General features: G+C 37.3%; 1 protein-coding gene across 8 annotated transcripts in view; it reads left to right on the top strand.

Annotated features, from left to right (window-relative positions):
* The window catches only part of PARD3 (par-3 family cell polarity regulator), a gene marked incomplete at both ends in the record, with an annotated part of 466,908 nt that extends 453,754 nt beyond the window's left edge, over positions 1-13,154 (top strand). For all 8 annotated transcript variants that reach the window (XM_080611294.1, XM_080611295.1, XM_080611293.1 and 5 more), the window contains 2 exons: positions 9,178-9,305; positions 12,764-13,154. In XM_080611294.1, the coding sequence (XP_080467420.1) occupies positions 9,178-9,305; positions 12,764-13,154 (519 nt within the window). The remainder of the gene's footprint in view (positions 1-9,177; positions 9,306-12,763) is intronic.
* Positions 13,155-13,886: the final 732 nt, after the last annotated feature.

The raw sequence follows: 13,886 nt of genomic DNA, 5'->3' as shown, positions 1-13,886 counted from the left end.
GGAATTATTTGGATGACAGGCTGATTACCTTAGGAATGGAATAATTTCCTAAATTGTGGGTCAGAACACTGACCTTTCCTTTTTCTCTTTTTCAAACAAATGGGATCTCTCTGTTTACCCCACTTCTACAGATCATGCAAATGAGCTCAAAGTGATTAAATCAGCTTAATGTATTAATATGAATTCTGAAGCTCATTGTTGCTTTGTAGAAGCTGCTCTGTTGTTAAATACATAGGTGACCAAATGTTTTATTTCAGATAAATACTTAAAAAAAAAAAAATGGCCTGGAGCATTTTTGAATCTTTCTTTTTTTTTTTTTTTCCATCATGTACTCCAGCCTTTCGAGATCGCAGTGCTTGGAAAGGATAAACCAATGATCTCATCCATTTCAGCAGTTCACAGTCATTTCAGTGTTAAGGAGCCATAACCCTCTTTCTTAAGGAGTGTATATTACTTTAACCTATTAGTCTAAAATGATGGACTTTGTTAAGATATCCTCTCAAAACAGATCCAGATGTATCATTAAATACCAATGACACACACAAAAAAAGCAAAAATAGTTTACAATAGGTATGCAGGAAAATACTTAGATACATTTATCAACATCTTTTCAGTCTTCTCCATCTGTAAGCTGTTGGTTACAAACCACAGCAATGAAAAGTGCACCTGTGTGTGGACTGTTGTTGAAAAGTGTGTTTTCACCTGAGGGAGATGCGTTGCACAGCTGACATAAATAAAAGGCTTTTACATCCAGAGAGGCATCTGAGCTGCAGGACAGCAGCCAACTCTGACCTGGTTTGGAGAGAAAGAGAGGAAAAATGCATCCACAGAGAAGTGTGTGCTGTGAGGTGATAAGTAGTTTGCATTTCTCATTAACAAGCTGATGGGAGGGTTGAGGATAGGGAACAAAGTGCTGATGCAATATGGGACTATTGGTTACTTTAAAGAAGTGTAAATGAACACAAACTTTGCAGTATAAGTAATGGATACTGATGGAAATCTGGCAGCTCTGAGGATATTCAGAGGAGCTCGATAGCTCAGAAACCTGCTAATATATTATCGAAATGATCCTGTGAACATCACCAACTCCAATCCATCCCAGGCTATTAATGGCCTGTGACACAGGAGTCCAGATACTTGTGACAAATACCTCCAGTCTCCTCCACGGGTTAGAGACAGATCTCCATACCATGGAGCACTACATCATGCTTGCTCTGAGCGATACCTGTGGCAGGTATCCCTTTCTGGCTGTGCCCATCATGTGAAGGCTCTTTCTCTGTACATGAGCAATGTGACAGAGCTGGACTTTTTGCCCGGCTGTGTTTGCCCTGGCAGTAAACAAACCACTTGACTGCCTATGAGTGTTCATACACAGGCAGCTTAACAGGCACAAAAAGTGATAGTGATGGAATGAGATGACACCATCTATTAAGTAGCGTAATGTTTCTGCTCAAGGCCATTTGAATGACACACTGTTAAGGTTTAATAACTAACTGTTGCAACATTGAGCCATCTCTAAAATCCACTAGTTCTGCAGCTGAGTCAAAGCTTTATGGAAGGTGCTTCTGCATTTGTTTATTTTAAGATAACTTTCTCAGGCTTTATACTTTTTTTCTCTTACATTGCTTTTTTATGTTTGGTGTTTCAAAAAGCACAAAGGTACAAGAGGGTTTCAAGGGCAATGCCTCCTGATGTTACATGGGAGAGAAAAAAAAAAAAAAGAAAGAAAAATAACATATAATTAATCCATTTTAATCCTGCTGGTGTTAATTCCAGTTAGAGTTTGCAGAAAGGTGTATCTGGGCATGCAGAATTGCACGGAATCACAGTATATATGCTAATATTTAAGGCCCTTGCTGTTGCTATGGCATTTTATACCAATGCAAGGATTCTTGTGTGGCTGATTCTTCTGTTTGGTTCCAAAGTTGAGCCTATGGTTTTGTTCTTTTCAGGGTAGTATTGGGTCTGATGAGGTTTATCCTTCCTTGTACCAGTCCTGGGGTTGGGGGGATTTTGATTGTACTTTGTTCCATATCTTGGTTTTTTGCCTAGTTACATCTTAATTAACAGATCCTCACCTTCAATAACAAAAACACAGCATTATAGCCCTAAATGTCATGGGAGTGAACAATCCAGTTTCAAAACAGAGCATACTAACTCCACTGAAAACATTACAACTGCTTACCTGTCCTGCTTGTAGAAGCACACCAACGATCAAAAAGCCCCACAAAGATGCTGGGGGACAAAAGTTGGTGGTTCATTTCTTCATCTTTAATAAAATAATCAGCGCCAAAAATGGAAAGCAGCAAATTCAATTCACAAATACGTCCTGGACCTATTTGGATGGTAGGAGAAAACAGGAATTGAGGGACCAGGAAACTCTACTTTAAATATTTAGGAATCAAATAAAAGGATTTTATTTTTTCTAAAGAGAAAAGCTAACTGGATCAGAATAAATCTACTACCTGACTTGTCTGAGTATAGCTTTATTTATATGCACAAAATTTGTGAAACACAAGTAATTGCACAATTTTCACAGACGAAAGACCCAGAAGTCCTAATAACATATTTAGGCATGGCCTGATAGATAAGTGCTCAAAAAATATAGAGACTCTGTGGGTTTTTTTCTGTTGGCTGTTGGTGTGCAGATCTCGTCTTGAAGACAGATTTGAAGAAAAAAATTTTTTTTTTTAATCTGTTTATAGTACTTGTTTCTTATCCTGCATGACATCCTTGTCTCTAAATTGGAGAGACATCAGTTTGATGGATGGACCGCTCGGTGGATAAAAAGAACTGGCTGGATGGCCGCACGCAAAGAGTTGTGGTCAACGGCTCAGTGTCCAATTGGGAGACCAGTAATGAGTGGTGTCCCTCAGTGATCAGTGTTGGGACCGGTCTTGTTCAACATCTTTGTTGGTGACATGGACAGTGGGATTGAGTGCGCCCTCAGCAAGTTTGCCAATGACACCAAGCTGTGTGGTTTGGTTGATATGCCGGAGGGAAGGGATGCCATCCAGAGGGACCTCAACATGCTTGTGAGGTGGGCTGACGCCAACCTCAGGAAGTTTAACCATGACAAGTGCAAGGTCCTACACCTGAGTCAGAGCAATCCCAGGCACAGCTACAGGTTGGGCAGAGAAGAGATTCAGAGCAGCCCTGCAGAGAAGGACTTGGGGGTGTTGGTCGATGAGAAACTTAACACGAGCCGGCTTCAGTGTGCGCTCGCAGCCCAGAAAGCCAACCGTATCCTGGGCTGCATCAAAAGGAGCGTGACCAGCAGGTCGAAGGAGGTGATCCTGCCCCTCTACTCTGCTCTCGTGAGACCTCACTTGGAGTATTGTGTGCAGTTCTGGTGTCCTCAACATAAAAAGGACATGGAACTGTTGGAACAAGTCCAGAGGAGAGCCACGAGGATGATCAGGGGACTGGAGCACCTCCCATATGAAGACAGGCTGAGAAAGTTGGGGCTGTTCAGCCTGGAGAAGAGAAGGCTGCGTGGAGACCTCATAGCAGCCTTCCAGTATCTGAAGGGGACTTATAATGATTCTGGGGATGGACTATTCATTAGGGACTGTAGTGATAGGACAAGGGGTAACGGGTTCAAACTTAAACATGGGGAAGTTTAGATTGGATATAAGGAAGAAATTCTTCACTGTGAGGGTGGTGAGGCACTGCAATGGGTTGCCCAGGGAGGTTGTGAATGCTCCTTCCCTGGAGGTGTTCAAGGCCAGTTTGGACAGAGGCTTTGGTGACATGGTTTAGTGTGATGTGTCCCTGCCCATGGCAGGGGGGTTGGAACTTGATGGTCTGAAGGTCCTTTCCAACCCTAACTATTCTATGATTCTATGATCCCTGTTTTCACGTCCTTGACCTATTCAAAGCCAAAATGAATTCTTCCAGAAAAACAAAAATGTGATTCTTATTGCTGGACCTTCAACTGTAGCATATTAATTTTACCTGGAAAATTAATAGCAGACTATATTCAAAACAAACATTTTAAATTTTATATCAGGCTGTAAATTATGTAAAATTACTCAACCCATTAATAAGAAAGAAAAGTAGTATATTAATTCTTCCTATTATGAATCCATTTTAAGAGTCTCTTTCAGGATATTTTATTCAAGATATTAGGTGATACCTAATGGAGCATTTCAGTAGACAAAGAATACCTTAGGACCTAAACTGCTGTTTCTCCTACCCCAATAGTTTCAGAGGAGAAACTGAAGTTAAGAAGGGCAGCCTCTCCGCAGGTAGTTTCTCTTCAGCTGTGTGGTTAATATCCATTCTGTGTCAAACCTGCAAAGGATTTCATAAAATAGCAGTAATTTCTTGCCAAGATTTAAACTCTGACTTTAAAATTTCATATTTAAAATTTTTTTCCACCACTAGTTTCAATCTTTTTTATGAAACGGAAAATGAAGATAGAAGATTTTAAAAAGAAATGAAACAATTTCAGTTTGTAAATAAACTATTTATAGCTCACAGGCATGCAGTGCATGTAAATACCTCAGGCAGAATTTCGGGGCTAAATGATTTGTTTCTACCATGCTGAAGATTTTCTTTCTGTTGCTGCTATACACAGAATGGAAATCTTTATCCCATACCACACCATTCAGCTTCCTACATAAGCACGATAGAAAGATACACAAAGGGATGGGATTTTCCTTATTACATGGTGTTTGAATTAATACACATACCTGTTGACAATTTTTAAAAGAAATATTGCTACATGTGCTGTTCACCATAGCAACATAAACAAAAAGATGGAAGTAAAAATAGTTTTCAAGGACATGTCCCAGAATCACTGAATGTTTTTTATCACTCTGAGTTTTGATATACACAGTTACTGGATTGTCTGTCATCTGTGCCAAGTACATTTACACATAAAGCAGGCAAGGTCATTTAATCTCATCTATGTCTAATTAGTGCTGAATTGTAAGAACCATGGATGTTTTGGGGGCCTTGTATCTACCAACTTCCAGGTGAACTTGAAACTTCTTGGTTAAACACAGAACTTAATCTGGAAAAAAAATAGCACATTTATTTTATATTAAATAATGGTCTTTCTAATAACAGGGAAAATACTAAGAGATTTGTTCTTTATTAATCTACCTATTAATTGCTTCTTTGTCAAAACAAAGGATTTCTGTGATTCTGAGTAAGCATTACTCCAGTTTGTCCGTTTGGGAGTAGGCTGTTGGATAGGTGTGTCACCTCAAGTGGTGGATGCCCTGTCACCTGAAGTGGTTGAATCTCCCTGAAAATCCAGTGCCCTGGATCACACCCATGACCTCCTCTGCAATTCTCTGTGGCAACTTTGATCTGTACCAGTCATGGAGGATCCCTGCTGCCACCATGCAGAGCTACCCTCCATGTGCAGAAATGCCACTCTGCAGGGAAAGAAACTACATGGGCAGCCACTGGTGTAGCAAGTAAAGAGAGGAGGTACCTTAATCTGTAAAATATACTGCCCTTTACTGCTGGTAGTGGTGAGTGCAATGTGAGACATGGGCATACATTCTCTGTGAATTGAAAATAATTTTATTTGTATAAAATGAGAAATCTGTAGAAACTTCTAACTTTGCAGTCCTGGTTTTAAAGTAATGCCTCTTTGAGGAAGAGCTGTGTAATTTCACGTATCTTAAAGCACAGTTTTACATACTGAGTATTGTTTAACAATGCTGAACACAATAACTATCATTGCCACTTAAATGTATTGTGAAAGACATGAACACACATTTATTTGTATAATGCAGCCTTGGTTGTTATTGTGGCCTTGACTGCATCCTGATTTAAAAGGTCAGTGCTTGTCATACATCTCATTGCAAACAAGGCCAGAGTTCTTATCAATCTGTGCTGTGAAGACTGAGCTGTTGCCAGGATTGTTGGATGATTTCAGATTGTTATAATTATAGTTAGCCTTGTGTTGATATCAGTGTTAAAATTACTGTTATGTGTATTCCTTATACATGTTCTTTGGTTGCTGTTGAAAGATGTGAAAATAATTCACCTTTTTTTTTTTTTAATTACCTCCATTTTGTGCTGACATAAATGGGGTATACTTTTATATAATGTGTGTTTGTGTATATATTTTGTATAAATATGTATGTATAAAAGAATACTTCGGGGACTGAGACAAAATAACCATTTAGGTTTTGAAGACTAAAGTTACTTATGATATAAATATTTTTGGTTTAGATTCTTTAATTGAAAGCATACTAAGAAGATAAATCACTGTATGGTGATTTGTATTTTTCTGAACAAGTTAAGGATCCAAAAAGCAGTATTTAAGACTTTAAGTCTTTGTATAATCGTAACCATATACCAAGGGAACTCATTATGGTATCACTGAGGTTTTTAATGCAAAGATTTGAGAGAAAGGTCTGTTCATTAATAAGATGGTTGAATATACCTATGTGTTATGATATGGAATATTTGATTACAAACAGAGGGAGTTTATGTCTCATTGCTATATTTTTTGGATGCTTGAAATCAGATAGCAGATTTGATTATAGGAACGACTTATTGTAGATGTGAACAACATGCAGACAGAACTCTAAATAAGTATCCTTTTCAGATTAGTTAAGTATTGCAAATCCACTCAGTTTAACAGGGCATACAGGTACTCATACCTTCAGAAAATCAGATAATGGATTTTAGATGTTTGCTTTTAGACCCATCAAATTATAAATGCTGTCCATTAGATTAAATTCTTTGTGACCTGCAGAGAATCCAGACCTGACTCCTCAAGTCCAGTTATTCTGGGCATGCCCTACAGTGGACAGACAGGTGTGATAGCCCCTGCCTCTATTTAACCACTAGTTCCTTTGTGCATTAAAAAAAATAAATCTCTGAAGCTACATTTTGATCTTAGTCCATTCGTAGTCCATTAGGGCTTTCAAAGCTCTGTCATTTTAGTAAAGGCTTTTGTGGCAGCTTCAGCTCTGTGCACATGTGTGCGCATGTACTTGCATTCATGCTTTCTAGATGATGTACTTTAGTGTTTTCTAAAAGCCTAAACTGAGCAGCAGCTCAATTTCCACTCCACCTGTTTGGTAATTTAACCATTCCCTGTACTGTAAAATTATTTAATATGTTATATTTACAGTGAAATTAAAAAAAAAATCAAATCTGTGTTTTCAAATAAAGAGACGCAATTCTGATTTCATGTCTCTTCTGTGAAAACTATTGTCTCACATATGACACAATGTAGCTGCAAGCTTTCCAACATTGTTAAAGTAGAACCCATGAAATGAGAAGATTTTCTCTAAAATCTTAGTTTAAATGTTTTTAGTCCTTATGGAGAAGTTGAGGTGGGAACTTCTGAGTTTCCCTATGGTTTTCTGTAAACTGCTTATAACCACACTGGAGAGAATTCACAAGTAAATCTTGTGATTTTTAGGTAATCAGTCACTTCCATAAGCTGAGCTCTTCAATAAAATACCAAATGTCAGAAGACTCTCAATAAAGTCAAGTTAGAAATGTTGACATATGTAATAACTGAAACACTGCTCTGTATGTGTTGCCCTCATTTAATATAGTAGGAAATCTCCATGGGGGTTGTTGGTTTGGACATACATATGTACAGCTTATTCGTCTCAAAGAAAATTTCTCACGAGGCTGACACACGATTCTTTTTCTCAACTTGTTACTTTATCACACCATTCCTAAAGCATTTTTCATTAGAACTACTGTTTTACTGAGGTTTTTACAGAATAAGTCTATTCTGAACTAGACAGCAATGTTGTATTAAGGATTATCTTAAATAAGTTCTCCATTACTCATAGTCTATGCTTTCACATTCTGATTCTTTTGCACAATAATCTTTTCATAATAGGAAAGGCAGTTGCCACCGAATTGTATCTGTTAAATTCTGAGCCAAGACTGATGCCCTGTCAGAAGTTTATTTTTATTGAAAATGAACTTTCTAAATGTTGTACATCTGTTTCAAATTTGTTGTGTTCCTGGCTACCTGCAGGCAATTGATTGTATAGTATGACAAAGGAGAAGTTTATGTCACAAATGGCAACTTTCTAGTTTCTAAAACTTGACTTCATTTTATGAAGCTTTTGCAAAGCCTTTTATCTTGCAGATATAAGTGAACCATTATGATAGCTTTCTGCTGCAGAAATTATAATGGTTAAAACAAGAGATGTTTGTTTTGAGGGAAGGTACAAATCAAAAGGCGAAAATGCTTTAACAAAAGCAAGTCAGAGACAAGCTGTTTCAGTTCCAGGCTCAGATAAGTGGTTATGCTCCCTAACCTCTGAGTCATTAGGCTTACATGTTTTGAGTAGAACTGGTAATTTTAAGCAGATAGATAAAATAATACTCTATTTCTTTGTTAGGTGAAACCAGATTATTAAAACAAGAAAACCCCGTAACATTCTATGACTTTTGTAGCACCCTATTTGCAATTTGAAATCACAAAATCTGAAGACAGTAGTAATGTAAAATGAAAAGTGCTCTGTCTACAAAAGTAAACTTTTTCATAATCCAAAGTTTGAATGAAGCCATTCTGTTAGATCTTGACAAGTAATGCTCTCTATTCCCAGAAAGGCCAAACATTTTCACTTGCTTTTAGTATTGGCCTCAAATTTTCAAATTGTCATCTCATGAAAATGTTATCTAAAATCCTTCTCAGAGATACAGGATTCCCCAGTCTCCACAAGAGACTTGCTAAATCTATCTACTTGATCGTGTTGAACCACAAAATGTTTCCCTATCTCTTGGAAAAGCAATTGGTGAATGTCTGGACCAACAGCAAAATAGGATGGCTTCACTAAGAGAGAGCATCAATTGAGTATACTGGTGAGGTTTGAAAGAGCTGCTGTGCTCCATCCTCCCTCAGATCCTTAGTGGGGTAAAACTTAGTATTACCATAGCTAGGCTAACTTACAGGGTCTGAAGATCTGGTCCACCAACTTAGTTTAAATTTCAGTGTTATACCATAATCCATAATCTATTCTGGACCAATATTTTCTTGATATATCTCAGAAATGGTACGACAGCACAGGACGCTGTTATGGGTCAGAATTTAACCTAATTAGTGTGAAAAAGCTACTTGAACCACATGTTGACACAAATGTAACCATGTGTACAATAGCAATTTAAAAGGCAGCTCTTTTGTGGGTATTTTTCTGCTTTGTTGAAGACATTTTCATTTTCATTTTGTAGCCAAGCACCAAGACGTACTCACAGAGTGGCAGACACTCAGTGTCAGTAGAGGTTCAAATGCAGCGGCAGCGGCAAGAAGAAAGGGAGAGTTTCCAACAAGCTCAGCGGCAGTACAGCTCATTACCCAGGTATGGTAACTGTCTGAATCTATTCAGTGTATATAACCCTAGAGCTAATTTCATTTGTGGAAGGAAAATGTTGTACTTAGTGCAGACACTTTTGTTTAGCATTGATATAAGGTGGAATGTGTTTGGTGTGGAAGAGGCATAAAATTTCTTAAGTGAGAGCATGTGGCAGCCGTTTTCTTTAGGAGGATTACTTCAGAGCTCATTTCAGTGGGATTTCAGCACCCAGCATAATTGAGCACCCAACAGAACTGAGACACTGAAACAAAGCTATTCTTTGTGACACACCATCCCGTTTAATTTTCTACATTTAGAAAACTCTCCTGAGCATGACATGGGTTGTCCCCTTTTGACATGTCAGAAAATATTTTTTTTCGGCTGCCTAATTCTTTACTGGATAGAAATTCTATCTTTTTGATGCTAATACAGAGCAAATATTAAAAGGAAAAAACAAATCTCAAGACCTCAAACAAAAGAATACAGAACTGAGAAACTCTATCAAAAAAAATAAAGGACCTTCAAGTTTCCCATATATATATATTTCTTCTAAATTACTGAGTCATTAGCAAAAGAATGCTGAAAAATAATAGACTTTTCATCTAAACAAATTTGTATTTTAAAAAAATCTTAGATTTGCTGTTTGAGAAAAATTGGTATTTACTTGATATTTAGCTTTAAGAATTATTAAAAGTTTGCTCAACTAGTATTGTAAATTAATTATCATAGTCAAGCACTGTGCAAATACTGTTTTTATTTTCAAATATCAGTGGCAATGGTTGAATGAAGAATCCTTAACACCAGAAGTTAATGTCAAATTCCTTTCCAACAAGGTCTTGTTATTTTTTGTGTCCCATGTGGAAATGGTATGTAAAAAATTTTATGACAACGTGTTTTAACAAGCATACCATAACTCTCTTTCTGGGGGGGAAACAAATAGAAGCTTCATAATCAAAGTTCTCTAAGCATGAACTCTTATCCTACCAACATCTTTGAAAGTAAAACAGATCTTTCAGATTTTCACATGCTATAGCACCTTTCAGTGTAGAATCTTTCTGTTAAATTTGGAAGGTGGGAAAGGAAAATGTAAAGTTAATATGTTTTCTTAGATTGTTAGTTAGTCATTCTGAAGATCTTTTATATTCCCTTTGCTTCTTATCTCTACCTTCCTTCTGAAGTGACCACACCTATTAATGCCATATTGTTTTTCCAGAGAAATTCTCTTTCAGTTTTGCTAGTTCCAGCAATGCACAGATTGGGTGGAAGAGCACAGATGCTAATGTCTCTTTTAAGCTGGGGAGGGTATTTTTGGTTTTAAAACTATGATTCTTAAAACTCACTTACCCTGTTCTGCTCAATCACTGGTAGCATGTAAAAGTTGGAAGATAGTTGAATACAGTTCCAGTGGCAGAAATTAATAACTCTAAAGAGAAAATTAGCTTACAAGAAATTTGTAAAATAATGCTTTGGGTCATAGAAATGCTTGTTTAGACTGAGAACTCCCTTCAGTGCAGTTTTCAACATGAGAAATTATAGCAAGCTAGCACTGCATCTTACTGAGTAATTAATGATAATTTGATGACTTTGAGCACTCTGCGTTATTTGAGCTGTGCTGAGAGAGGAGTGAATTTCAGGACCTTGGGCTAAAGTTGAGTGCTGTAAATACCATGATACTCCTATAACAAGCTGGGACAACCCATTATCTAGCTTTACAAACTGTTTGTGACTCTGTGACTGATCTTTAAAGTAATCTTATTGTTACTCTGAAACTTAGGTCCCAAGCTTGATGTTGCAACTGTGGCTTTGTAATGACTAAAGTTTCTACACTGGATTCATTCTTGAGCTTTGTTGCTTTTCATCTTGTATAGTCTCTAAGATCCTCCTTTTTTTCCCCTTTGTATATTCAAATCATTAGTAGTGAAGGCAAATAAACTCTTGAGTCAGTTTTAAAGTATCTTCCCAGAAAGACAGGGAAAGTGGGCCAACTAATTCTGAACAAGTACCAGAAAACAGTCAGAAAATTAAATCAGTTCAGCTAGTCATCCTCTTGTCCCATGTGAAACTGTAAAAGCAATGTTTAACTCCAAGTTAATTTTCTAGTACTTAAGATTTATCTTGCTCTAGATCAGAAACCTGACAGTTTCGTAGCCTACAGAGGTTCATTCAATTTGCTCTTGTTCCAGGGAGTGATAAAACATGGCACAGAAACATCTTTTCTTTGGCGAAGTTGGATATGCAAATATCAAGACCAGCTTTAAAAATTTGCATAAGAACTTACATTATGTTGTAATTTATGCTGTAATAATTTACATTTGTCCTGAATAACAATTTTCATCCAGAGGTCTCAAAATCTATTACGAAATAAGGTGGATATGGTCATTTTCAAATTACATGTGTGGAAGGAAGATTGCAAAAACATAAGGTGACTTCTTGTTTTTACTAACGGTAGAAATATTCTTTGGGTCTCCTATGTCTTCATTTCATATTCGTTGGATGAGGCCACATTGAGTCATGTGTGTTGACATGAGAAACCAAGCCACATACAAACAACTAAATGAATTTCTTATTGATTAATGTCGCAATATATTCTGTTTTACTGCTTGATTCTCATACACTAATTTTAATCTCAAAGTGGGTATCTCTTTTGCTGCTGCACAAAATTGTTTTGCTTTATCATCACCAATCTATTTTAAATTCATAAAAGCATCTAGCAGCTTGATAGTAAATTAAAGCTATTCCAAAACTATAATCTGTCTTTAAAATAATGTGATGGTTTATTGTGAAAACAGATAAGAATTTGTAATTCCTATATATATTTGATTTGTCTGCCTCCCTGGAACCAAAAAAATGAGCAGAAAAGGTTATCTCTGCCTTTTCTTTCATGAAAACTATAGTAAACTGAGAAACAGTCCTGATAGCACAAAATTTTTTAGTTCTGGAAATGGGAGGAAGAAACTCTCATCTGTGTAAACTACCTATCAATAATGAGCTTTATCTTCTGTCTTGTGCAGGGTTAGAACAAGTGCTCTAAAGATCTGCCTGTTGCATTTTTAATCAAGTGTGAGTCTAGATTCAAATCTTTCATGAGTGACTTTACAAGTGTTGGCTGTTATCTGGTTTCTTAAGAAGCACAACAATGTCTTAGGTCTTTCCTAGTCTGCAACTCAACTGTAGCACTTTTCTTGAGAACATGATCGTGGTTGTAGCACTGGATGGGTTTTCATGACATATTCCTCCTGGAGAGGCACAGAAATAGAGTTCAACTCTATAGGAAATGTTCTCCTAGCAAAAGAGGCAAGATGTCTCTTTGCAGCAGAGGAGAACATGACTTCTGGAGAATGCTATAGCTGGGGGAAACCTGATGGCATTGCAGAAGCACCCTTCTTTCCAGGAATTGTTTTCAGTAACAGCAGAAGTGAAACTAGAACATTTGTCTTAAAAACATCTTCTATTTTTCTTTCCAGGCAAAGCAGAAAAAATGCCAGTTCTGTATCTCAAGACTCCTGGGAGCAGAGCTATTCCCCTGGGGAAGGATTCCAGACTGCAAAGGAAAATCCCAGATATTCCAGCTACCAGGGATCAAGGAATGGCTATATGGGGGGACATGGCTTCAATGCCAGGGTAATGCTAGAAACACAAGAACTGCTCCGTCAGGAGCAGAGACGGAAAGAGCAACAACTGAAAAAAAAAACTTCTGAAGGGCCTAGCAACTATGACTCTTATAAGAAAATTCAGGACCCTAATTATACCCCTCCTAAAGGTCCTTTTAGGCAAGATGTACCGCCTTCACCATCTCAGGTAGCGAGGCTGAACAGATTACAAACACCAGAAAAGGGAAGACCATTTTATTCTTGAGGTGAAGAAAATGAAGATCAACTTATCATGCAATAAGGAACATTTTCATACAAAGACTTATATTTTGAAAACTTTTTAAACCGATGGTACTAAGGAATATATCCGTTGTCTGTTTCAGTGCCTTTAAAAATGCAGGCAAAGCATTGGTGGGCCTTATGTCTTTGCCGTTCTATCTCAAGTGTTGAATTCATGGAAGGATGTTCCACCATTTGACAATCAAAGTGGAAGTGAGCAATGCTGCCCCTGCGTACCAAGTCCCATAGCCCAGTCAGTAGTTGTCAATGGCTTATTACTAGGATTTGTTGTAATGTGTTTTATTTTGCAGTGACTTATTACACCAACATGCAGCTTTGTGGCATAAAATTAATGAATCTGAGGTTGAAGGAAGCATTGACATGTTCTTTTTTATTTCTCTTGAGTCAGGAGGAGGGTTACATATCACTCTTGAGTGGAGGAAGCTTAGCTCTACTCTGGATTGCAGTTGCAGTTCTAAGATGTTTTATGGTGGAGTCATTACCAGTCTTTGTTGATCAATATTTAAGTGTCTGTATGCTGAAAAACTATCTTTTTCCTATTATGCACATATGTACTCTTTTTCTCTCTCTCCCCACTCTGAGCTTATTAAAAAAGCCTTTATCCTGACTCATGAGGAAAACAATATTAAGCTTTCTGTTATCCTGAGAATCCTGTTACAATTGCCTTATAATCTTAATACACAGTCCATTAAAAATG

This window comes from Psittacula echo, assembly GCF_963264785.1.
Source record: "Psittacula echo genome assembly, chromosome: 2".
NCBI lineage: Eukaryota > Metazoa > Chordata > Aves > Psittaciformes > Psittacidae > Psittacula > Psittacula echo.
The sequence above is the reverse complement of the archived record's forward strand: the minus strand, read 5'-3'. Positions and strand labels throughout refer to the sequence as shown.